At 37.8% G+C, this 26,843-nt stretch overlaps 2 protein-coding genes across 2 annotated transcripts in view; both read right to left on the bottom strand.

Moving 5' to 3' along the window:
• Positions 1 to 26,843, bottom strand: part of LOC131065626 (receptor-like protein 50) — a 94,696-nt gene that overhangs the window by 29,427 nt on the left and 38,426 nt on the right. Inside the window, exons 2-6 of the mRNA XM_059217980.1 lie at positions 6,534 to 6,594; positions 6,363 to 6,436; positions 6,025 to 6,148; positions 5,730 to 5,912; positions 5,538 to 5,624 (exon numbers count right to left, since the gene is read on the bottom strand). Coding sequence (XP_059073963.1) covers positions 5,538 to 5,624; positions 5,730 to 5,912; positions 6,025 to 6,148; positions 6,363 to 6,436; positions 6,534 to 6,594 — 529 coding nt within the window. The remainder of the gene's footprint in view (positions 1 to 5,537; positions 5,625 to 5,729; positions 5,913 to 6,024; positions 6,149 to 6,362; positions 6,437 to 6,533; positions 6,595 to 26,843) is intronic.
• LOC131065662 (small ribosomal subunit protein eS7) lies at positions 5,229 to 9,103 on the bottom strand. Its single transcript, XM_058000249.2, has 6 exons — positions 8,844 to 9,103; positions 6,534 to 6,624; positions 6,363 to 6,436; positions 6,025 to 6,148; positions 5,730 to 5,912; positions 5,229 to 5,624 (listed from the first exon to the last, which is right to left on the bottom strand). The coding sequence occupies exons 2-6, from the start codon at positions 6,606 to 6,608 to the stop codon at positions 5,502 to 5,504; spliced, it is 579 nt and encodes a 192-aa protein (XP_057856232.2). The 5' UTR covers positions 6,609 to 6,624; positions 8,844 to 9,103; the 3' UTR covers positions 5,229 to 5,501.

Here is a 26,843-nt window from a genome sequence, read left to right as displayed (position 1 = left end):
GAATCTAGAAACATACACCAAAACCTTAAAAAACCCAAAACACTTGTCTATGAGAAAATTGATGCATTCAAATGTTCCTAGAGGATAAACAAAGGAAATTCTTACAATCAAAGATTATGTGAAATACGCATATATTTGTCAAGCAGTATAAAGAGATTAGAGGATAGATTATAAGACAGCTTATTCTCATGACCTTTCCAATGTCTTTGGTTACAACCATATTTAATGTTGTGTTTGTAGCCAACCTCTTTGGGCAAACTCTAAAGTCTAATGTTTACACGTATTTCACATAATCTTTGATCGCATATATTTCCTTTGTTTATTCTCTAAGAACATTTCAATGCATCAATTTTATCATAGACAAGTTTTGGGTTTTGTAAAGTTTTGGGTTTTGTAAAGTTTTGGTGTATGAAGACATTTTTCAAAATTTCTCAGAGGTGATTTTCATTAACCTGGCTATTTACCCTGCAAGCTTCCAATTGACTGGCTACTTCAACAGAAGAAAACGAAGAAAGAAAGAAAGTCTTATTCTGTTTAAGAAAAGCATACACATATGAAACAAGTGTCGAAATAGACACATGCATTGCATTATTCCAATAAGGTTAGTTCTCCACACATTTATCACAGTTTTCCTAAAGACATTCTTTTATAGTTGTAGGGATAATAAAAACAAGATAACTTTGAAAATATCAACAGTAATAACAATAAAATGAACTTGACCTAAGGTTCTATGACAATTGAAGGAAGAAAGAATACATGCGTGCTTTGAAGTGAGAAGAGAGAAATGAGAGGATAAGAGAAGATTGACAGAAGAGAAGCATGAAAAGATAGTGGTGTTTGTATTGACTATGTTCACAGCTCTTTGTTAATGGAGTTAACAAAAGAAGGAAATATCATATTTGACAAGAACAATGGTGTGAAGGGATTATGCAAGTCCTCTACTTAAATGCAATTCCACGGGGAAGGAAGGAGAAATTGGTCTAAAAGCTGAATGTGATGAAAAGCAATAGAAAGAACATTGACCAAAATCAGTAATGATTTAGAATTACACAATCTGAACCTACGTGTGTCTCTAGAAGTTTGTCTGTAGCTCTCTGTGTCTCCAAAAGCTTGTTTGTAGCTGCTTGTGTCTCCAAAAATTCTTATGTACACTAGCATGTAATTCAACTATATTTATAGATAGTTCGGGTGGTGATCAAGCACAAGGAATAATTAATGCATTAAAAAAAAGTTCATTTACACCATCTCTCAGCAAGCAGTGAATCAAATATAGGGAAACTCTGCATTTACTTCATAAGCAGTGCAGGTACTGCATAACATATTTAGAGCTGAAATCATGTGTTGGATTCTATAACTACTGGTAGGCATAATGCCATAAACATAAACAGTCAATTACTTCCCACAATTGTGGACTGCAGATTCATTGTGCTGAAATCCTATTCGAGATTCAATCACTGCAGGGTGGCTTATCACATATTATATCAAATCTTAGCATTCATTGCCTCACTGACTAATGTATTTTTCGTCTACCTATTTGCCTGTTTGTAACAGAGTGATAGGAGATGTCTGAAGTGGCAAGCACAACTTAGCTTCTCATATGGCATTTAATTCCTCATCAAACAAAGTTACATTCAAAGCATAAAATGATTATCCTTTTTGAATTCCATTAAAGCAGAAATCAGGCATTATAGTGTCGCCTTGAAAATTGCATCGAAGTGCAGAGACAGAATGGTAGGTACTTTGAATTTGCATCACCGTAGCTTGTACCATGGGTTTCACATTGGCACCTATGGGTCTCACATTGGCACCTAACTTCTAGGCAAAAGAAACTACCTTCTCCCGATACCCTGCAAGTCTGTCAAACAGCCCATCCAAAACATGTTTACAGCATGTTCGATCCTGTTTACCAGCGGGAGGTACTGTATATCAGACTGAGACAGATCTCTCAGTTAAATATGGACTTGCAAGTCCACTTAGAGAAATTAGTTGCATGCTGAAAATGTCTTTTTTCACTTTCAAAAAATATAATGTCAGATTTCTACATTTTAAGGGGTGAGTACTAAAACTTAGATTTCCAATGGGAAGCTTGGACACCGAAGGTGTGTCCTGCTGGGCACACTAAAAACTATGGTTCTAATCAATAGGGGAAATCATCAAATGAAAAACGGATCTCCTAGTCATGTTGCGGTAGCAATGATCATACCTAGACATGTATAATCACCAGTTCCAATCCCTGTCTTGACCCTTGGTTAAGAAGAGACAAGCACTTCTGCTTTTATGTGCTCCTTGGTGAAATCATTTATATGCAAAACATAAGAATTATAAGTCAATGTCTTCCTTCAACTTCATCCACAATCAGCCAGTTATCTCCCATTCGTTAAACTGTAAAGACAAGGACCCTACATGTTACCAGCAGGAGAGGGCACCAAGGTACACAATCTACAAAAGAGCTTATTAAGGAGCACCAAACTGATGTGTTGAGAAAGTGAAGGGTTGGACCTCCACGCATCCATCAATCAAACACTGCAAGAATAACGGTCACTCCAACAAATAGAAAATCAACTAAGATGATTATTGATAGTATGTGGATGTGTTCTCAAAAAATGAGAGAGGAAACCAGATCCAGACTTTGGGGCACTCTCCCTTCAAAGAATACTTCCTGAGACCTCTAGGTTTGGGTGACAACCAAACAATACACCAATAAATTACAAATACATTAATTTCAGAATACATCTCTCAAGTAATGTGTAACCAATCATACCCACAGATAGTCCTCAATCAGGGAGGTTGAACGATCCTATTAATGCCTTGACCAACCACCTTTATACAGCCCCATTTTCCGATTTTGTTTTCTTTGCACAGCCAAATAACAAGGTTTTTAATGTGAAAGAATACAGGGTCCAAACAATTAGATTAGACATAGAATACAAAATGGAAACAATTCATGTTTTCAGTAAAAGACCCAATTGTAAACGTCTAGAACAATGTTAAATTATAAATGGGACCTTCAATTATTCAACATTATAACTTCAAATTTCACAATTCAAAGCCGGGATTACACACTTCCAACCAATAACTCATCTAGAAAGACCTTAAACTGACAAGAACATAGTGCCCAATTGTAGAAGTCTAAAGTGAAGCTCAGTGGGGCCTTCAATAATTGAATACTGCTAGGACTGTGACTGCTAAAGTGGTCAACTAAATACTGCTGGGGTTAAACACTTTATCTTGCAAACAGAAAAGCATGGAGCAGGGGACTCGAGAAACTTTCAGGAGGACATTCCTCATTGTCATGTCCCTTTTTTGGGCTAAAATAAAGTAAAGATATTATTTAAGTTGGACCCAATTATTTCTCATTTTAAGGGTAACTTAACAAAATTATTATAATTGAAATAAAAGGTGTTTTCAGACAGTAGTATTAAAATAAAAGTATTTTCAAATACTTAAAAATAAATTTAAATTTAAACTAAAAATACTTTCAATAGTATTTGGAGGGAAATTTAATCAAGAGCCCAGAATTAAAAAAGGGTATAAAAACGACACTTACGATTTCATTTTGCAATTTTTCATTGGGAGCTTTGGCATTTGAGTTTTGGTATCCAAGGATGAAAACTCTTTGTTTGCTTGGGGTTTGAGAGGACGAAAACCCCCTTGGATTCCACATATGGGATCAAGAATGAAAACCCTTATTTCTTGATTTAGGTAATTCCATCCTAGGATCACAAATGTGCTGATTCATTGAGCATTTGAAAGCATTTTTCAAATTTACATGTTGTCACTACAGTGTCGCTACAGTTATTCATTCCTTTGGAGAGTTATATGTTGCTGCTACAGAGTCTCTACAATGATTTGTTGAAAATTTCATCATTTGGGGGATATATGTTGCTACTACAGTGTTGTCCATCATATTTGAGGGTTTCTATGTTGGTTTTCAGGACTTTGGAGAGTTGTTGTGCATCAAAAACTGCTGGATCTGAATTGTTTATGACACTTCCAGTCAACCCTAGCTAAGCACTACCTTTGGAGGAGTAAAATCAGTCGATTCCAGCCCTAAAAGCAGTTAAACAGCTATTGTTTTACATTATTTCCAACCACCAACAATCATCCTTAGCATTATGCCAATCATATAAGGTGCTGTTCCAGAATTTTAGGAGGTTACATAAGTGATATAAGGTGCTGTCCCAGTTAACAAAAGGTTGTATCAAACATTAATAGTGTCGTACCTGGGTTTGACAGCATAAGTAATCATTTGAAGTGCTTTATTAGTAATCATATGGCACAACATGCATCAGTGTTCACTGTTGATTGGGAAAGTGATAATTCTGAAAATTCATATTCCAGCTTGCATATCAGCATTGTCATCACATTGAATAAAATCAAAAGCGTTGCTGCTGTCACATTGATCTCTAATCAAATCTGAGTGTGATTTGTGGCTATCTAGGATGTGTAACTTTTTTGTGAAGTTTCCAACTTGGTAGTTGCAATCGGCATTTGTATTACAAGTTTTAGTTGCTGTTCCTGTAGTTAAATTCGAGAAGAATCAGAAAAATAAAATAAAAAATAAAAAAATAACCAATTATTAAAAAAGAGAAATTACACTCATGCAGAGTCACATGTATAAAAATTGTTCGCCACAAACAGTACAGGAATTTTTAAGCTATCAAACTGTGTAAGTAATTTACCTGTTAGTGTTGCAATCAATAAAGCTCCACAAACTAGGCTTCAAAAAGTTTTACATTATTAATGTTCCACAGCCGTTGGGGACGGGGAGACAGGGGGATGCAGGGACGGGCTTTGGGGACGGTGGGGGGGTGGGGGCATATCCCTGTGGAACACTGCTTATTAATATTTTTATCTTTGCTTTACATGGTAAATGACTAATAGAAATTAAATTGTGGGAATCTAGTCAAGAAGTAATGTTCCACAGCCGTTGGGGACGGGGAGACAGGGGGATGCAGGGACGGGCTTCGGGGACAGGGGGCGGCATATCCCCGTGGAACACTGCTTATTAATATTTTTATCTTTGCTTTACATGGTAAATGACTATTAGAAATTAAATTGTAGGAATCTAGTCAACAAATCCACTGATAACAAAAACTCTTTCAGGCCTATGTTTAAGGAATTTAGTGACAAGGCTACTATTTTTTAATTGATTTATCTTTATGCTGTGTTTGGACTTATTTTTGTAAATTTACAATGTACAGTTTCTGAATTGAGACTAATAGTAATTAATAATAATAATAAGTGACATGCTTCTCAGATTCATTTAAGTGTATAGCAAGGCTATCTTCAGCAAAACAAAATTCAACTCATCTGAAGAGAACGGAACAATAAGAAGAATTCAACAAGAATTGTTGATCCTTCACAGCCTCAAATGTTTGTTCAGAAGAATTCTAATTATCAACCAAAACATTATTCCAATACATACCCTAATCAGAAAAAATAAGTTCAACATTAATTAAGCATCATCCAACAGCAAGAGAAGACTTCAAAGGTATAATTTAACTAGCCTCTGACAAAGGGTACTCAAAAACAACCTCCTTCCCACAAAACTTCCTATAAACCCCAGTAAATGTTTCCAGTTTGTATTCTGTGTTATTACGCTCCTTGGGATCCAAATAGACCTGAAAAATGGAAAATTGCACATTAGTCAAAAATGATACATACGTATAGCCTGGAATAGGTCCAAGAACTAGATATACAGGTTTCTTTATCACCAATAATTTTACCTTCATTATCTTGGAGCCATCAACACGGTATCTAATTCGTTTCCCAACAATCTCTGCAGGATAGACAACATCTTCCAAGGTAGCCTCATGGACAGAAGTCAATGTTCGACTACGGGGTCGAACTGCAGCTGAGCCTTTCTTCGGTGGCCTTAATATTCTCCTTGTTGCAATCATAACAACATCCTATTTTTCAGCAAGAATCAGTTTCCACATTATTACTGCAAAATACCAAGAAGAAGCAAGAAGAAAAACATTTGAGAAAGAAAACACACAGAGGGCTTGTTAAGGTGTTAACCTTTCCACTGAACTTCTTTTCCAGCTCTCGCACAAGCCTTACATGCATCTTTCGGAAAGCCTTCCTCAAGCGGTATGGGACATGAATGACAATCGCCTTTCGATTACCAGATATATCAACTTGTCTTCACAAGACCAAAAGATTTTATAACTGACAATTAAATCTAAGATTTAAAGCTTGAACTCCGATTAAATATTATTCTACTAGTTGAAATCATCTAAGTAAAAACTTCAAGACATGCTAATAACCATTCATGGTTGTGACTTTATAGAGCAGTAAAAATTTGAGGCGTCACAAATAAAATATGGTAATCCACTACTAGTTGACAACCAACTTACTTGGCAGAGTTAATATACAAATCTTTGAGCTCACTTTTCAGCTCCTGATTGGTGTTCTCCAAATCAAATAAGGCCTACAGTAAAGAATGAAATGTAGTTACAAAAACCTGAAAGAAACCTAACACATATTGCATCAAAGATAAGATATGCATTACAAGATTTGACACTGACCTGTGCCACAGATTCCTCAAAGTCATCAGGCTCTGCACCCTTTTCCTTTTGAATTTTCCTCCTAGCAGTATACATGATTAATAAAGCTCACCTGCAAACAAATAGAATAAAATTTGGAAAATCATATACAAAAAGGGGCATTTTACTTTCTTCCGAGCACTACTTAGAATGCGAAAAAACCCTAGAATTCAAGCTTCTTGCAAATTCCAAATTCTAATGATATTCAGAGAGCATCATCAACTAAAGTGTGTGTGTGTGTGTGTAAGATTATAGAGTTCTTTTACTGCTGTAAGAATTATAATATATTAAAAAATTATTATTTTTATTATATACATGATTGTATATATTTACTGAGTTGTCTAAATCATGTTTTGTATTACTAATATTCAATAAAATGACAAATTATATGATAAAAATAGTAGCAATTAGAAGAAAAATTTGTCTCTAGTCCCTTCTCTCCTATGCGAAATGACTAGCACTTGAACCGAAAGGAGAGGTGTAATGGTTACACCAATTAAAATTTATATAGAATATCCTATAAGCTTGACGTGAGCTCTATAGCTGAATTTATAAGTACTTTATTAAGAAATTGATACAACATCAAAATTGAGAAATTGTGTACTTATTTATCATAATTAATTATTTATAGGTCTTGATATTGTGTACTTATTTATAAGTCTTGATACAACCATAGTTCCACGGAGTTTCTTCGCGTGAGGACAGGGATGGGTTTCAGGGACAGAGTGACCAAACGCCTAAATTTGGGGATGGCGAAGGTCTGGCAAGGGGATGACGGTAGAGCAATTCTGCTATCTACAACTACAATTTAGGGTCTTTAATTCCATGAGATTTAACCTACACTTGAGTTGCTTGTGGCCTATTTTAGTGATCATTCATACTCTTCCATTCATGGAGTATACAATGTCAACAATAAATCAATAAGACAAAACTTGATGTTATTGATCAATCCCAGATATTGCACACCATTTAGACCGAGTCAAAAACTATCCATGACATTGAATTCCTATTTTTGAATTTCTTGCTGTCTTGTATCTGAATTAAGTCCCTGTTTAAAGCCAAATAAAGAGCAGCAGTGTGCAACAATAGAAAAGTATATCTCTACTGATAGGACTCGCATATTTGTGTCAGGATACATCTGTCAATAGATTTTGATTAGATAAAAATCTGCTGTTTAAGATAACATTTGGAGCGGTTATTGTGGGAAAGAGTGTGATGGAAATTTGATTATTAACAGGAATTTGACATTGTGAATGCTGACTTAAAGGGAAATTGTCAGTCGGCAAGCACAGATATTCGTATATGAAAGACTGGGATTGTACCCACCATACAATAAAAAATAAGCAAATTGCATTTTCAATTCATTAAGGCATTCATGCTATGCGAGGTGAAATCAAATTGAAATAAAACCACAGAACCGATCCATTCAATTAACAAATAATAACAACAGCATTGATTTAGAATGAAATAAAACACGGAAAAAACTGACCAGCCAAGTACAGAATCCCAATAAAGAAACTCATTGAAAAGATGCTAATGACTTACCTTGAGATTCTGCACAAATGCTGTCAACCATGCCAACGAGGAAAAATGGGCAGAATTTGCATTAAAAATTACAAAACCCTACCAAAGGAGAAATTTTATAAGAAGTGAGGCAAACCAAAACTAGTCTCCCTATAGCTGCCGCTTCGGAGTATATCCAAACAAATTGGGGTTTAAAGTCTTCTAGGCTTATTATCCACCACCCATACAACAAATCCCATTTTGTCCGCGTCAAAATATCTATCAGGACCTCAACACAACAAATAGTTTGCAAAAACATGTATACTCTTCATAACTTCCTCCTGCTCTCACATGCCAACGCAAACATGGCCTGGCCAACTGAAAGGTGAACGAAGACAATCCTCGAACCAGTACCAATCTAGACCACGAAACTAAAAGCCATATGTTTAAAAACTCATTTATAAACATCGAGATATATATTAAACCCTCAGATTTAGCACCCACTTTATAATACCCTATACCCACTTCATAAATGCCTTCTGCTCTCGCATTTCAATGAAAATTTGGAATATACAAACAAAAGGGTTCAAAAACAAATCCTTGTTTCAGTACCAATCTTGGCAGATGAAAGGGGTAAAAAGAGAAGAGATATATTGCTTCAGTCCCATCTCGAGTATGAAAAATTCTCTCATGACTGACGAAATGACAATAAAACACAGGAAAAAAATGATCCAACTACGCACAGATTTCAAAAAAAGAAACTCACTGAAACCATGCCAAGTGACTTACCTCAAGATTGTGCACAAATTGTGTCGTGCTGTCAACGATACCGAGAAGAAAAATAGACACAGTTTGCAGAAAAAAATTATGAAACCCTTCCGCCGCCGAATTTTTTTTAAACGAAGTGAACCAAAACCAATCTCTCGACAGTGCTTAAACGAAAATGGATCCGTAAAATATCGGGGTTTTAGGGCTCCTGAAAATACTCAGTTCAGGTGGGCATGCCCACAATATATGGTCTAAGTAAATAAGAAACTGAGTATGTCTTCTTATGATAAACTAATGTTAGTCATACTTGTACACAATTTTATTCTTATTTTGTAAGCGAAAGAGGTGTGGAAGGTCAATTAGAAAAAAAATTGGTCTATTTTTTTTGCATATATTTGTGCAATACATGAGGTCAATCGGTATGTCATTTAGCAAATAGTGTTTTTTTGTGCAACAAAGGTTGTAATGGAGAAGAGATAGCTTCAAATCAACTCTGCATCCACTTACAAGGATCTAAACACAACTTAAATAGAACCTCTGAATTAAGAAGACAATCAAATTCTATTGCCAACAAACTCATGTTATGTTTGTGAGGGGGGGGGGAGGGGGGGGGGGGTGTGGATATGGAGAGAAGGAGAATGAGAGATAACAAGAAAGAGAAGAGGGGGATTGATGTAGTCAAGGTAGGGAGATCCAATGAAGGACAACCCATCCTTGCAGCCTAACACAAACACCATGCAAAATATACTGGTAACCTGTAATACAACACCAGAAATAGCAGAAAGAACAACCGATAACAACACAGAATACATAACCGATAAATAATATGAATAATTCTTATTACTATCTGTAGAATTACACATGCCACATGTTGGATCGCAGTCCAGGATACAAACAATGCTTACAACACAGATATCGGATCCGCAGATCATCCACATATCAATCGGCCTTTGGAAACAGTCTATCGTTTCTACCCTAATCCGGACCTCGGCCCCGTCAGCCTCAATCCACTGGATCAGAATCTCATTGAATCTACATCTTCGCTCGATCTCTAAACTATGTCTTTGATCTTCTATCTTATGTCTTCTCAAATGATTCGCAAACCTCCATTTATACCATCCACAAATAATAACAACTTAATCAAGTCAGCCCAAAGACCAACCAGTTCATGAAACGTGCAACAGTAACATGTCATCTCAAATCACTAAGAACAACTTCCAAAATGCATAAAACAATGTGCGGTCCTCCAGCAACATCGAACACGGCATAAGAAACATAAATCCACGATCCGCACGGAGATCAACCGCAACCCGATCCAACTTCACTCAACACACAACCAAACTAACCGGTAAGAACATATCAACCGAGCCAATACAAGAATCGATAAATCAATGGGATTAAATCCAAATGCCACGAAACTCGAACACAACAAAGACCACGAACACAAGGGGAATAAACCCAACACCATAACTCTAAACACTCAAACACGAAGAAATGCCACGATCTCAAGCAATTCCACTGAAAACTACCTCAACCGGTAAGAAGTAGACCCGTGCTCTTGCATCAAACTCTCAGGGTTATTTAAAAAGTGAGTCTCATCACTTGATTTGGTTCGGCGATCTGCCAGTGGGTACTTGCAACTGCCTCAGGGAGTTTGGTGACCTGACTATAGCTTCTGGTTGCCTCTCCTCGGCGATCTACCAGTCCAAACTGCAGTCTGCCTCAATCGGCAATCTATTCAAGTCTCCACCCACTAACTGCCTCAAGCTCAAGCTCTAGGATAGGCGATTTACCTACAAACCTTGCTCTGCCTCACGTTCGGTGATCTAAACAAGTCCATAAGTTGCCTCAACTTCCTCTCCAACCAGTGCACGATCAACACTTTGTCCAACAACAGGTTCACAAACCAACTCTAATACCACTTGATGTAGTCAAGGTAGGGAGATCCAATGAAGGATAGCCCATCCTTGCAACCTAACACAAACACCATGCAAAATATATCGGTACTCGGTAATACAACACCAGAAATAGCAGAAAGAACAACCGGTAACAACACAAAATACATAATCGGTAAACAATATGAACAATTCTTATTACAGTCTATAGAATTACACATGTCACATGCTGGATCGCAGTCCAGGATACAAACAATGCTTTCAACACAGATATGAGATCCGCAGATCATCCACATATCAGATCGGCCTCCAGAAACAGTTTGTCGATTCTACCCTAATCTAGACCTCGGCCCTACGGCCTCAGTCCACCGAATCAGAATCTTATTGGATCTACATCTTCGCTTGATCTCTAAACTCTGTCTTCGATCTTCTATTTGTTGTCTTCTCAAATGACTCACAAACCTCCATTTATACCATTCGCAAATAATAACAACTTAATCAAGTCGGCCCAAAGACCAACCGGTTCATGAAACGTGCAATGGTAACATGTTGGCTCAAATCACTAATAACAACTTCCTAAATGCATAAAACAATGCACAGTCCTTCGAGAACATCAAACACGACACAAGAAACATAAATCCATGATCCACAAGTCACGAAGATCAACCGCAACTCGATCCAACTTCGCTCAACACACTATCAGACTAACTGGTAAGAACATATCAACTAAGCCAATACCAGAATCGATAACTCACCGGGATTAAATCCAAATGCCATGAAACTCAAACACGACAAAGACCATGAACACGAGGAAATAAACCCAAAACCACAACGCTAAACACTCAAACACGAAGAAATGCCATGATCTCAAGCAATTCCACTGAAAACTGCCTCAACCGGTAAGAACTAGACCAGTGCTCCTGCATCAGGGATAGATAGAGATAGATAGACGGAGAGATGAAGAGGGATAGAAATAGAGAGAGAGGGAGAGAGATAGAGAGAGAAAGAGAGAGAGATAGGGAGATAAAGAGAAAGAGATAGGCATAAGAGTACAAACCTTTGTCACACTTTAGGCCAACTAAATATTTTTGATCAGATCATTTTTGGTTGACCTCTTTTCAGTTGAAACCACATGGTGCCCTTGTGGCAATACCTTTTTGGTTGAGTAGGTTTTGGCAGAAACCTACTTGGCCAAAAATGTTTCAACCAACTGCTTGAAATATAAATATTAAAAAAAGAGGCCTGAGCATTTTTCTCAAGACCCACCTAGAAATGTATTCAATCGAAAACACTTGAAACGTATTCAATTGAAAACACTTGCCCACCAAATCCAATGAACCTCCTACCCACCTATAAACTCTAGGTATTCTCATATTTGCAATCTTCATAGTTTTTTGTTTTTTAAAAGCCAATATTTGCATTTGTGGTTTACATAGTTTTTGTTTTTTAAAGCCAATTTGTAGGGATTGTTAGGTTTGTAGGGTTAGAGGTCTAAAAAAATTCAATAAAACTATAAATCTCATGTACAAAGAGAAAATGAATGATTGCTTACAACTATAGAAAGAAAATAAAAATGAAGATCATAACAAATACTAGCTATTTGTGATAAAAAGAAAATAAATAAGACAGTAAACACCAATAGAAAACCAAATATTAATTGTCTCCCAATGAGGAATCAATATAAATGTAAAGAAAGTTAAAATCAATTGAGCAACTAAAATCGTACAAGGAAAAATGAAGGAATTATATTGACACAAACAAAACATTTGGATTGAAATCAGACGACAATAATATTCTAAGAATATCTAGCTCTATAAGCATCTAATTTTTTCTTGGGATCCATATTTGAAGTATTATGAGATCAATGCAATAATTATATGCATGACCTTTTAACACCATAAGGAACTCATACTACTAGTTAAATCATTCTTGAGTTCAAAACAATACGTGATTAATAGTGTATGAACTATATAGAGAGACGTCATACAAAGAGGAACTCATATAGCATGTGATTTATGTTATAAAAACTATGCGAGGGAAAAGCAAATAATCACACTATGACTTGAACCATACTCAGGTACAACTAATCCCTTCCCATATACTACAACAAAAATAGAAAGGAAAACAATGTTTGATGTAAAGCATTTTTTGATGAAATTCATTATAACCCTCTCCAATCTAGTTATGGTAATTACCCATTATAATAGGAATGTAAAGCATATTTGAATGAAGTACATAGTTTACATCTCCAAACAATCTCTAGTAGTTACCCATCATAATAGAAATGTAAATTTATAGATCATCTAATATACTTATGCACACACAAAGAAAGAGACTCTAGAAATTCCAAAACACTAATTACATACGAATTTATTACATAGGGATTGGTTCAAACAAACATCCCTACCTTAGAACTTGGATGATAGACCATTTATATTGTGTAGAGACAAAAAATCAGTTACAAGGCAACTGCATAGCTCATAACAATCACCAAAGTCAAACAACTAACACTAACTAGCATCAAGATAACCGAAGTTTGAACTATCAACAATTGAAACATTGAAATTTTACTTTTTGATAAATCAATCATTTATACATTGCCTAGATTAACACAACAACCATTGAATTTGTTATCCTTAGATGCACATAGGATCTACATATGAGACAAATTAGCAAGATTTACCATAAAAATCCTCAATAAGGATGTTATTCACTAACAAACACAAATGCTTGTACACATTATAAAGTAGACCACCCATGTACCAACTTATACAATCATCCCTAGAGAAGGGAATCCTCCCCTAACGAGTCCTCAAAAAATGGAGACTCCTCTCTATCATTTGATGCAATCCTTTCAAATCCGACTCCCACTCTCTTCTATATAGTTTCACCTTCCATGGGACTATCCCTTATTTCCCCTTTCTCACTCCCATTATATAATATCTCAACCTAATGTCACACCATTATCTTAAAATTTTATCAAATATGAAGAATAGTATTCCTATCATGCACTATAATCTAAGTCACCACAACAACTTCTTGATTGAAAACAATATTTTCAATCTACGCTCATGGATAATTCAATTTGGGCTTATGGTACAATAATCTTCATGTACCCATCCATTTACATAACACTATGTGAGATATAGTCATTCATATCATTTATATCATATAGGTTTTACATTCATTTTCGCAAGTCACATTCTTTGTAATCATATGTCCTAGTTTTGATCCCATTCTTTCTTGGCTTCCCAAAGGTCAATGAATGTGAATTTATTTTATGTGCAAAATGTTGTTCAAATTGTGAATTATATTGAATTCTCATGTAGACCCATTCGTACAAGATAGTCTAGAAACATATATAGTTCAATATTACTGTGTTTCTAATGCTTATTTATTAGATAAATAATTTTACTAATATTGATACATAGCTAAATTAAATAGCATTGAATTTGAACTACATAATTCTTTTTTATTTTTTATCTATGAAGATATTTTTCACATGGCTAATTAGAGTTCTCATTGAAGTGTGAGCCTAGTGTTCATCGTGATAATGATCAAACTTCTCATCAGTTTAGTCGGTTACCCATTGACTCTGGAACTGATTCTAGGGCTCAACTTTATGCAATATCATTGATAGGTTACAATGTGCTTTAAAACAGCTCGAGAAAACACTAAATAACACCCATGTCCTACCAAATAGACATAGGATAATCAATATTAGGGATGAGCTTCTACATATGAATGACATTATTTGATCATATAATCCCTAGGATGATATGAGCATTGATACTTTTTATTTTTCTCTTTCTTGTAGTGTTATTGGTGTCACACGATGGAATACCATCTCTAAAAAGGTTTCTACAACCAATGTTCATCGCATGTTCCTATTTTATCAGGGAAAAGATAGAGTTAAAGGGTATGTCATCACTAGATGCAATGATGTACTTCTGGCACCATTCATATATCCTAGATGGTTGGAAGCTCATCATAGATGGCCCCACAATGATGAGTTGCCACTTTATTTTTGTAAACAATTATATTTAGAGTTTCATGTTTACAGTTAGATGTAGATTATACATCTTTTTCCTCACATGATGGGAAAAGGAAAGGCAAGTTTTCTAACAAACCTGAGTTTAGACGAGGTGATTTTCCATCATCCATTTATAAGTGGGCATTAGTTGGTCCAAACCTTTTGGTTCTTCTGAAATATTTAGATGTTGTAGTCAAGGATACTAGATGAGAGACTTTTTTTAGTAGTGTGACTATTGTGACTCAGGCTGATCAGAAGTCATTTGATCGTGTTGACGGATAATTGTTACATTCACATATTAGCCTTCCTCCTACTGAGGCTCATCTAGTATCTATGACCCTTAAATTCATGTTGAGTTATCATTTCCTGTTGATATTGCATTGATGAGTGAGGTTGATCCTTTGTGTGATTTGAGTTCATGCCTCACTAGCAATCTATTAGATCCATATTAGTTTGTTTTTTATGAGTATGGGATCTCTCTTCATGATATATTGGCACGTGTGAGACAATGTCTTGGTAAATAGTCTAGGAGCCATGGTGCTAGAGCTTCTCAAGGTGCAGCAGGATAAAAGGATATTCTAGTACATCCTATAAACCCTCTTCAAGATAAATTGGTTGATCCTACACCTCCTCCTCTTCATACATACGTTGATCCTACACCTCATCTTCTACATACATCAATTGATCCTACACCTCCCCCTCATTGGATGATGGCACATGTTCCTACATCTCCCTCAACATATGCAACATAGTGTTATAGCTCCCCTCACCATATGTCACTTAATCGGGCTATTGCACCTAATATTGGAGTCTAGTGCATGTATAGTAGTCTTCTTTTGGACACAAACATTACACAACTACATACAGGTGTCGATATGTCCATTAGAGATTTTCAATATGCTAGTGGTCCTATTCCTCATCATGCTCGGGTATTTTAAGAAAAACAGACCTTTTGAGCTCATTTTGATTATGTTAATTTTTTAGCTATGTACAAGTTTTTAACAAGTTGTTGTTGTTGTTGTTGTTGTGTGTGTGTGTGTAGGTTCCAAGATCATGTCTCCCTTCTCTTTATATTCCTACACAACATGTACATGATGCAGACCATGGAGATCATGTAATTTCTAGACTATATATATAAAATTAAAATTTTAAGAACTACATATATAAATGTATGTATACATACACACACATATGGCATAGATATTTTTTTTAACCATGTGGTTAGATATATATGTGTGTACTTTCTTGTGTAGGGATAGAGATCAAAATGTGGATCACGACAAGGCCCATCGGTACATAGCAAGGCTCAATCTATGGGCCATACACATATTGGGCATCCTCATGTTGGATATTGTTGATAAGTTTGTTGGATTGATGTTTTGTGATTGATTTCAACATATTCTTTTGTGTATTCCAGTGTTGCAGTCAAATTAAATGAGTTGGTTTGGTCAGTGTGTTGCAGTCATGTTGTTGCAGTTTAATGGGTTTTGAGATAAGTATCTCTAGTTGATTTAGCAAAAGTTTTAGTGGTCTGCGTGATGTTTTGATCCAATTGTGCAATCTTGTATTGTGGTTGTTATTCAGTTGTTCATGTTATTTGATATTCTAGTTTATTGATGCAACCATAATCGGTAAACCCTCAAAAGAGAATTGACTAGCTTATGCAGCAAGAGTAAAACAACAAAAGCAACAAGAAATCTTAGCAATATTACAGAAACAGATCATATTATTGTCTTAGAACCTTTGGTAACCAACTGGTTATCATCATACAACCATCATAGAACTTCTGGCAGTCAATCGGTTACATGCAGGCTGTTGGAATATGTGCCTCTAATTCACTTGACAATTGTCCATACTGATCAGGTTAAGTCTTTCCGATGAAACAACATGAAGGATCTTTGTGAGCTCTATCGGCATGACTCTTGCCGATGCATTCTCTTCTATCGGCATGACTCTTATCGATGTGTTCTTCTCTATCGGGTATCAGAATAGCAGGTATAACGCTATCCCAATGACCCGATGAGTCGACTTTGGTCATCAGGATAACTTCAGGTTTTTAGGGAGACTGCAGCAGTGTTGTGTCAATGATCCGATGAAGTTCTCTCTAGTGGTTCGGGTCACATATCGGGTATCGGGTTGACATTCCGAATCATGCCGATGTCCTGATGGGTTCACTCTTCCCTGTCTCACTTATTGGCATAGAATTCTCCCTTGTGTTCCGATGACCCGATGAGACCGGGCTCTTGGTATCGGCAATCGAGATAGCAGTTGGTTTCTTGTTCCGATGTCTCGATGAAGACCACTCTTGCCATCGGAGATCAGAGTTGCTTTTGGAAAGCTATACCGATGACCCGATGGAGTCGCCTTAAGCGATCGGGTATCATCGGGCCATCGGATTTACCTTCTGGATGTTATGTCGATGGACGATGGAGTAGTCGACTGCGGGAGAGAGGCCGGACCGAGATTCAAAAGGTTGACTCTCAGACACTATGTTTGTGACCGTCGGTGTAAATGAATACAAACTGACCCGGTTCTATGCTGCATGTGGGATAATCATTTTTTCATGAATGTAGACCGACACAGGCAGACGGTTAGACTTCGAGCCGTTGGAGCCATTACTCTAGTGAACCGTCGTTTAGCCTGATATGAGCAGCCGACTGTAGTGCAGAAGAATGGGGGTAAAAACTCGAGAGCTTATGTGTGTTATGTGAAGAGTTTAATCCAAACATTTGTATGTCAATCTGGAATGACTGTATAATAGAGTAATGGATATCTGCAGATGAGACTCTATTGTATTGTTTTAACATACTGATAATAAAGTCGATCATTTGCTGGTGGTGGGTTTTCTCCCGAAAGGGTTTTCCCACGTTAACTCTTTGTGTTATCTCTCTGTGTTGATCTTTGTGTATGTCTTACTTGTGCCATGTTCAATAAATGTTGAAATTTTGTTTACACTAGTCTACTTCTCCTCTGCGAATTGACATTAGGGAAGCGAATTCCGCACTTGCTTTCCCTACAAGTGGTATCAGAGCCTGTCCCATTTTATTATCCTTATTGGGTTGAGTTGGTTTTTTGTGTCAGTTCTGTCTCAGTGGGAGTCTTGCAGAGTGTCTACTTGTTTTATAGATTGAAATGGCCAGTACTTCAGGACGCATAGACATGGAGAAGTTCAATGGTTCCAGTTTTAAGCTTTGGAAACTCAAGATGGAAGACTTGCTGGTCGACAGAGATCTCTAGGGTGCTGTAACTACAACTTCTAAGCCTTCAGGCATGAAGCAAGAAGATTGGGATTTAGCCAACCAGAAGGCAAGGGGTCTAATCAAGCTATGTCTGGCTGATTCTGTTTTGTTAAACGTCCATGAGGAGAAGTCTGCACATCTTCTCTGGGAGAAGTTGGGTGACATTTATCAGGGCAAATCCTTGGTGAATAAACTTTTCTTGAGAAAGAAATTGTACTCTCTGAGGATGGACGCAGGAACACTGTTGGTAGACCATTTGAATTCTTTCAACATGGTTCTTGCACAGTTAACTTCTGTTGGTGTGTCCATTCAGGGGGAAGAATGTTGCATGTTGTTGTTGTGTTCGTTTCCTGACTCTTGGGAACACTTAGTGATGGCTATTGGTAGTACCACGACCCAATTCAAGATGGATACTGTGGTTAATACTCTTTTGTCAGAAGAAATGAGAAAAAAGTCTTCTGAGATGACAAAGGATGCACTCTCTGTTCGAGGCAGATCGAAGGACAAAGACAAGAAGAAAGGAAAGAAGTCCAAGTCTCAAGAGAGTTTTAAATCTCCAGGCAAGAAGTCAAAGGTGAAGTGTTGGGACTGTGGGGAAAAAGGGCATATCCGAAAGGATTGCAAGAAGGAGAAGAAGAAGAAGAAATATTCTGACACTGAGTCTTCTCAGAGTGATGCTGATGCTTTCGTAGCAGCCCTGGCAGTGCCTACCTCAGATGACACCTGGTTAGTAGATTCTAGCGCATCTTTCCATATGACGTCCCGTAAGGAATGGTTCTCGAAGTATGAACCATATTCTGGTGGAAAGGTATATCTGGCTAGTGATTCTACATTAGAGATTGTAGGGAGAGGCAGAATCAAAATTCAGTTTCCAGATGGTAGAGTGAAGGGGGTTAATGGAGTTCTTCATATACTAGGTCTGGCAAGAAACCTTCTCTCTGTAAGTAAACTTAATGATGCTGGAGTGCAAGTTACTTTTGTGTCTGGTGGTTGCAAGATGACCAGGGGTTCCATTGTATTGGCAAAGGGTGATCACATTGGTACACTGTACAAGTTAAATGCTGAACCTATATGTTATAATGTAACTTCTGAAAAGTCTGATAAGACAACTATAAGAATGCACAATGCAAACTCGTTGGAAGCGAAACTTCCTACTGAGAAAACAATGCTCTAGCATAACAGGTTAGGCCACATAGGTGAAAAAGGTTTAAAAGCCTTGAAGAATAAGAATCTTGTTGAAGGTCTTGATGATTGTAGTTTTGAGTTCGATTTCTGCAAACACTGCATTTATGGAAAACATAACCGAGTTCAGTTTTATTCCAGTTCTCATAAATCTTCTGCTATTCTGGATTATGTTCACTCTGATGTGTTTGGTCCAGTGGATGTACCTTCTTTGTCTAAGTCTAAATACTATGTATCCTTTGTAGATGATTATTCAAGAAGGTCATTTGTGTACTTTCTTAAAAGTAAAACATAAGTGTCTAGTCGGTTTAAGGAGTTTAAGAACCTTGTTGAAAATCAGACTGGGAGAAGGATTAAATGTTTAAGAACAGACAATGGTGGTGAATTTTGTAGTGCAGATTTCGACAAGTACTGTGTTGATCATGGAATTAAAAGACATAAGATTGTACCTTACACTCCACAGCAAAATGGAGTCGTTGAAAGGTTGAATCGGTCTCTAATGGAGAAAGCAAGGAGCATGTTGAGTGGAGCTGGGTTGGAACAAACATTCTGGGCTGAAGCAGTTGCTACAGCGTGTTACCTACTGAATCATTCTCCTACTTCAGCATTGGTTGACAAAACACCTATGGAAGCGTGGTCTGGTAAGAAACCTTCTCTAAGGCACCTACATGTTCTCGGTGCAGAGGCATATGCTCATGTGCCTGATGTGAATAGATTTAAGTTGGATAACAAAGCGGTAAAATGTATCTTCATTGGCTATGGAATTGGTGTGAAAGGATACAAACTTTGGAACCCAGTGACTGGTAAGGTTTTATTTAGCAGAAGTGTGATTTTTCATGAGATGAAGCCTATGTCTTTAGATCATAAAATAGAAAAGAAAGGAGAAGCTGAGGTTGAAGTACCTCCAGTCAAAGAAGAATCTCCAGAGATACCTGAAGATGAGGAGAGTTCAAGCAGTTCAAGTAGTTCTGAAGAAGAACATGATAATGAGCCTCCTGGTGAACCTCAAGAAGCCTCAACACTAGAGTTGAGAAGATCTACTCAAGAGAGGCATCAACCTGAAAGGTATACACCTAATAAGTAAAATCACTCTATGTTGAATGTTAATTGTGCTTATGTGTTACTTGTAGATACTGATGAGCCTAGGACTGTAAAAGAAGCAATTGAAATGTTTGATTCAGATTCCTGGTTGGAAGCCATGAATGATGAAATGTCATCATTGGATAAAAATGGAACTTGGGATTTGGTGCCATTGCCTAAAGACAGAAAGCCTGTAGGCTGTAAGTGGGTATTCAAAAAGAAGTATGGTCCAGATGGCAACATTGACAAGTATAAAGCAAGACTGGTTACAAAGGGGTATTCGCAAAAGGAAGGTATTGACTATGGGGAAATCTTTTCTCCTATAGCTAAGCTGACATCCATTAGATTTCTCTTGTCACTTGCAGCAACATATGATTGGGAGATTGAGCAGATGGATGTGAAGACAACATTTCTTCATGGTGATCTTGAAGAAGAAATTTATATGTCCCAGCCTGAGCACTTTGTGGAAAAAGATAAAGAACATCTGGTATGCAAACTCAAGAAGTCTCTGTATGGTTTGAAATAGTCTCCCAGAATGTGGTATCAGAAGTATGATACATTTGTTTTGTCCTTGGGATTTGTGAGATCCAAAGCTGATCATTGTGTTTACTACAAAACTGATAATGATAGGATTCTTATCATAGCTTTGTATGTAGATGACATGTTGTTCATAGGAAACACAAAAAGTATGATCTCAGATTTAAAATCCTAGCTTTGTATGAAATTTGAAATGAAGGATTTAGGACCAGCAAATTACATTCTGGGAATGGAGATAAAAAGAGATAGGTCTAAGAGGAAACTTTGGCTCAGCTAAAGAAAATACATAACTAATGTTCTTGACAGGTTTCATATGTCTGACTGTAAACCATAGGTTGTTCCCATCTTGCAGGGAACTAAGTTATATGTGCTGGACAGTCTAAAATCTTCAAAAGAGATTGAAGACATGAAAAATATACCTTATGCAAGTGCTATAGGTAGTTTGATGTATGCTATGGTCTATACAAGAACAAACATTGCCCAACTAGTGGGAGTACTTAATACGTTTATGTCGAATCCAGGGAGATCAGACTGGGATGCTGTAAAGAGAATGTTTAGATACCTGAAGGGTCCTTCAGATTTTGTATTATGTTATCATGGTAATCTGAAGGATTCAAAAAGAACTCTCAGCATTTGTGGTTACACGGATTCTGATTGGGCAGGGGATATTGACAGCAGGAGATCTACCAGTGGATATGTTTTTGTCTTGAATGGTGGAGCAGTTAGTTGGATGAGCAAGCGGCAAGTTGTAGTCGCTTTGTCCACTACAAAGGCTGAATACATGGCAGCCACACATGCTTGCAAAGAAGTAGTCTGGCTTAGACGTTTGAGTTCTAACATTGGTTTTGAGGTGGGGCAGATTGAAGTCTGGAGTGACAGTCAAAGTGCCATATGTTTGGCAAAGAATCCTACTTTCCATGCCAGGTCGAAGCATGTTGATGTTCAGTATCATTTTGTACGTGACATGGTGGAAGATGGAAAAGTTTATCTTAACAAGGTAGACACTCTGGAAAATGTTGTAGATGCCTTGACGAAACCAGTGAGCACACACAAGTTCAGGTGGTGTTCAAATTCTATGGGTCTTCGTACCCATGCTTGTAAGTAACATCTGGAATTGTATCTCGGTCCAGTGAATTCCTCGTCAAGTGGGAGTTTGTTGGAATATGTGCCTCTAATTCACTTGACAATTGTCCATACTGATTGGGTTAAGTCTTTCTGATGAAACAACATGAAGGATCTTTGTGAGCTCTATCGGCATGACTCTTGTTGATGCATTCTCTTCTATCGGCGTGACTCTTGTTGATGTGTTCTTCTCTATCGGGTATCGGAATAGCAGGTATAACGCTATCCCAATGACTCGATGAGTCGACTTTGGTCATCGGGATAACTTTGGGTTTTCGGGGAGACTGCAGCAGCATTGTGTCGATGATCCGATGAAGTTCTCTCTAGTGGTTTGGGTCACATATCGGGTATCGGGTTGACATTCTAAATGTCATGCCATTGTCTCAATGGGTTCGCTCTTCCCTATCTCACTTATCAGCATATAATTCTCCCTTGTGTTCCGATGACCTGATGAGACCGGGCTCTTGGTATCGGCGATCGAGATAACAGTTGGTTTCTTGTTCCGATGTCCCGATGAAGACCACTCTTGCCATCAGAGATCGGAGTTGCTTTTGGAAAGCTATACCGATGACCCGATGGAGTCGCCTTAGGTGATCGGGTATCATCGGGCCATCGGATTTACCTTCTGGATGCTATGTCGATGGACTATGGAGCGACCGATTGCGAGAGCGAGGTTGGACCGAGATTCAAAAGGTTGACTCTCAGACACTATGTTTGTGACCGTCGATGTAAATGAATACGAACCAACCCGGTTCTATGCTGCATGTGGGATAATCATTTTTTTCATGAATGTAGACCGACACAGGCAGACGGTTAGACTTCGAGCCGTTGGAGTCGTTACTCTAGTGAACCGTCGTTTAGCCTGATATGAGCAACCGATTATAATGCAGAGCAATGGGGGTAAAAACTCGAGAGCTGATGTGTGTTCTATGAAGAGTTTAATCCAAACGTTTGTATGTCAATCTGGAATGACTGTATAACAGAGTAATGGATATCTGCAGATGAGACTCTATTGTATTGTTTTAACATACTGATAATAAAGTCGATCATTTACCGGTGGTGGGTTTTTCTCCCGAAAGGGTTTTCCCACGTTAACTTTGTGTGTTATCTCTCTGTGTTGATCTTTGTGTATGTCTTACTTGTGCCATGTTCAGTAAATGTTGGATTTTTGTTTACACTAGTCTACTTCTCCTCTGCGAATTGACATTAGGGAAGCGAATTCCGCACTTGCTTTCCCTACACAGGCTACAAGCCAGATACAATCCATCCGAAATTCTTAGAGTCAACCGGATCACTAATCATGAATCTAAATCTTTCTTCTAATTTCTACTTCTTATGTCCTAGAAATGATTACATAATACCCAATATATACCCTTCGGAACATATCTAGGTTGGCCACAAAAGATTACATTTACCAATGCAGGAAAATGAAACGTGTAACTAGGTCGACCCTAAAAATGGAAGAGATTCCTCCGAAAAATAACATCCTAGAAGTGCAGATCAGGAAGAAGGTCGACCACATGCCAAAGAACATCAAACAAGACCCCAAATAGATCCACACGCGAAGAAACCACTCTGAAAAAGAAAGAAACCATATAGTAAGCACAAGAACTGTCCTGAAACACAGAAACAGTCAAATTGGGAGCGCCAAAAAGCCAAAAAAGAATCCAAATGGACTGAAAATGTGGAATTAAGCACATAAACCAGCCTGGAGACTGAAAATAGGATCTGTAATGAAAAGCAAGCAACGACCGGCACCTATCTCTAGGAACACATAAAACTGCACATTGAACTGAACAAGAACTAAACTGAAAGGAAATATTTTTGGTCGATGCAAGATTGCTCATAGACCGGGGATGCTCCTGCATCAAACACCCTAGGTAGAAAGAGATGTTCCATGAGAGGAAACTCATGAACATCGAAAAGGATTCAGGATAAAGACCCCATGCTCATTTCTGATCCAAACATCTTCCTTAACTGTAAACCTCTTTTTTAGCTCCTCCGAGACTTCAACCAAATTCTCTAACCCCTGACTCCCTTTGTTTCTCTTCCTTTGCTTTGGATTTGCACATTGTCTCTGCTTACTGCTCTCTTTCTTCTACAACTTTGATTTGTTTCTGCCACAAGACTTCATCTGGTTTTCCACCATAAGATTTTTGTCATCCGGTTTTATTTGTCCATCAGGCTTATCTATCATATCCTTCTACAAACTCATGCCACCTTTCGGTATAACCTCTACAACTAGTTTCTTAGTACTGCAACTTTTCTCAAGATTCGGGTTCTTCATCTCCTTCTCTTTATCCTTTAAAAAGTCAATGTGAATTTCTAACCATCCTTCTCAATGGTGATTAGGTTTCTTCTACAATCAGAAATAGCTCCTCCATCAAACTGCCAAGGTCTTCCCAACAAGACATGACAAGCACTCATAGATACAACATCACACAAGACCTCATCCCTAAAAGGCCCAATATTAAAATTCACCAAACACTATTCCTAAGTTACTTATAACTTTTGATCATCTTGTAACCAACTTACCTTGTAAGGACAAGGGTGCTCAAGCCTCTTCAATCCAAGCTTCACTACCATCTCCTCAGATACCAAATTATCAGTACTTCCACTATCCACAATAACCTTGCAACACTTACCACCTGATTTGCACACAGTCCGAAAAGACTCTTTCTGTGAGTAGATCTGGTATCTTCACTACTCTACTCCATCATGACTCTTTTGAACATAAGGGATTCTCCTTGCTCCGATACACAGTCAGTTTCGATAGCTTCACCTTCCAGTTCCTCATTTTCTAGGAAAATCTTTGTTGGTACTGCCACTGCCTTTCCTCTGTGTTTTTTGTTCTGGCTCTATACCCCACTTAGGTTTTGATTCCTCTTCAACATTTTGCTTCTCTGTACTCATATGCCCCTTGAATCTATCCTTCCCTCTAAGGTTTTTCGCCTGTCTTCTTCTCATCTTCTCCTCAGCCTTCAAAGCATACAGATAAGCTTCTTCAACTATGGAAACCCTCAACATACTCATCTCATCCTAAATGTTAAATGCAAGTCCATTTATGTACCTCGCCACCTTCTCTCTATCTATCTCTCTATGTCCAGATCTAATCATCACCTTGTAGAATTCATTAGTATACTCTTTCACAATCATGTTTCTCTATTTCAGGTTCTGCAACTTCTTGAATAATTCCAACTCATAGTCTCCCAGTATGAACTTGGCCTTTAATCTTGCAACCACCTGTCTTCGCCGAGTGATATTCATTTCACCATTCTCCACTCTATCTTTCTGCAATTCTTTCCACCATAAGGCAGCATGTCCTTTCAACTTAGTCTATGCCAACCGGACTCTTTGCGGGTCCTTGAAACCCTCAAACTCAAAGTAATCCTCCTACTCTCTGATCCAATCAATCAGATCCTCTAGGTTCAACATTCCAGAAAAGTTTGAAACTTCCACTTTATGAACTTTACTCACTTGTGCCACTACTCTTAGGAATCTTTCCTCTCTTCCATCTTCCGGTCCTTCAGCCTCTTCCTCTTTCAAGTTCTTCATTGACTTCTTCATACTCATCCTCAGACTTCGGGTTCCTTCGTAAACCAGCCAAGGTGTTTTGAATCTCGTTCCTCACTTCATTCTTGAAATCCTCCATCATCTGCTCTACCCTTTGGGGTTTCATCCTTCTAGGCGGCATCTCCTCTTCAGCTCCAGTGAACTACCTCAACTCGATGATCTGACTACCAGTTTCAATTGCCTCTCACTTAGCGATCTATTGAACACATGCTTAGCTTGCCTCCAATCGGCGATCTGTCCACCCAAAGGAATGCCTCAAGGTTCGCAAACAACTTTTCCACCAACTGGCTCATAACCAGCTCTGATACCAATTGATGTAGCCATAACCGGTAAACCCTCAAAAGAGAACTGACCGACTTATGCAACAAGAGTAACACAACGAAAGCAACAAGAAAACATAGCAAGGTTACGAAAATAGATCATATTGTTGTTTTAGAGCCTCCGAAATCAATCGGTTATCATTATACAACCATCATAGAAATTTTGGTAGTCAACCAATTACATGTAGGCTACAAGCTAGATACAATCCATTCGAAACTCTCAGAGTCAACCGGATCACTAACCACTAATCTAAATCTTTCTTTTGATTTCTACTTCTTCTGTCCTATAAATGATTACATAATACCCAACATATAACCTCTGGAACATATCTGGGTCGGCCATAAAATATTACATTTACCAATGTAGTAAAATGAAACGTGTAACTAGGTCAGCCCTAAAAATGGAAGAGATTCCTCTGAAAAACAACAACCAGGAAGTGTGGATTAGCAAGAAGGTTGGCCACACACCAAAGAACATCAGACAAGACCCCAAATAGATCCACATGCCAAGAAACCGCTCTGGAAAAGAAGGAAAACCAACCAGTGAGCACAAGAACTGTCCCAGAACCTAGAAACAGTCAAACTAAGAGCGACAACAAGCCGGAAAAGAATCCAAATGGACTGAAAATCTGGAATTAAGCACATGAACTAGCCTGGAGACCGAAAATAGGATCTGCAATGAAAAGCAAGCAACGACCGACACCTATCGGTAGGAACACAAAAAACTACACTCTGAACTAAACAAGAACTAAGCTGAAAGGAAATATTTTTAGTCAATGCAAGATTGCTCATAGACCGGGGATTGCTCATAGACTGGGAAATATAGTTAGTTGAGTAGATGTTCTTGAGGTTCGGTATAATGATGATGAAGATTCTAGTAAGGTGTGATATTGTAGATGTTTCTGTGGTGATTCACATTGCTTTTGGATGTTTCTATATCGTGTTCTATCTGTGTTGTTGGTCTGCATTGATCATTATGTGTGATATTGATCATTTTCTTGATTCAGTGGTGTTCTTCGTGTTATGCGACATTAATGGTG

This window comes from Cryptomeria japonica, chromosome 3, assembly GCF_030272615.1.
Source record: "Cryptomeria japonica chromosome 3, Sugi_1.0, whole genome shotgun sequence".
In the NCBI taxonomy this organism is placed as follows: domain Eukaryota; kingdom Viridiplantae; phylum Streptophyta; class Pinopsida; order Cupressales; family Cupressaceae; genus Cryptomeria; species Cryptomeria japonica.
The sequence above is the reverse complement of the archived record's forward strand: the minus strand, read 5'-3'. Positions and strand labels throughout refer to the sequence as shown.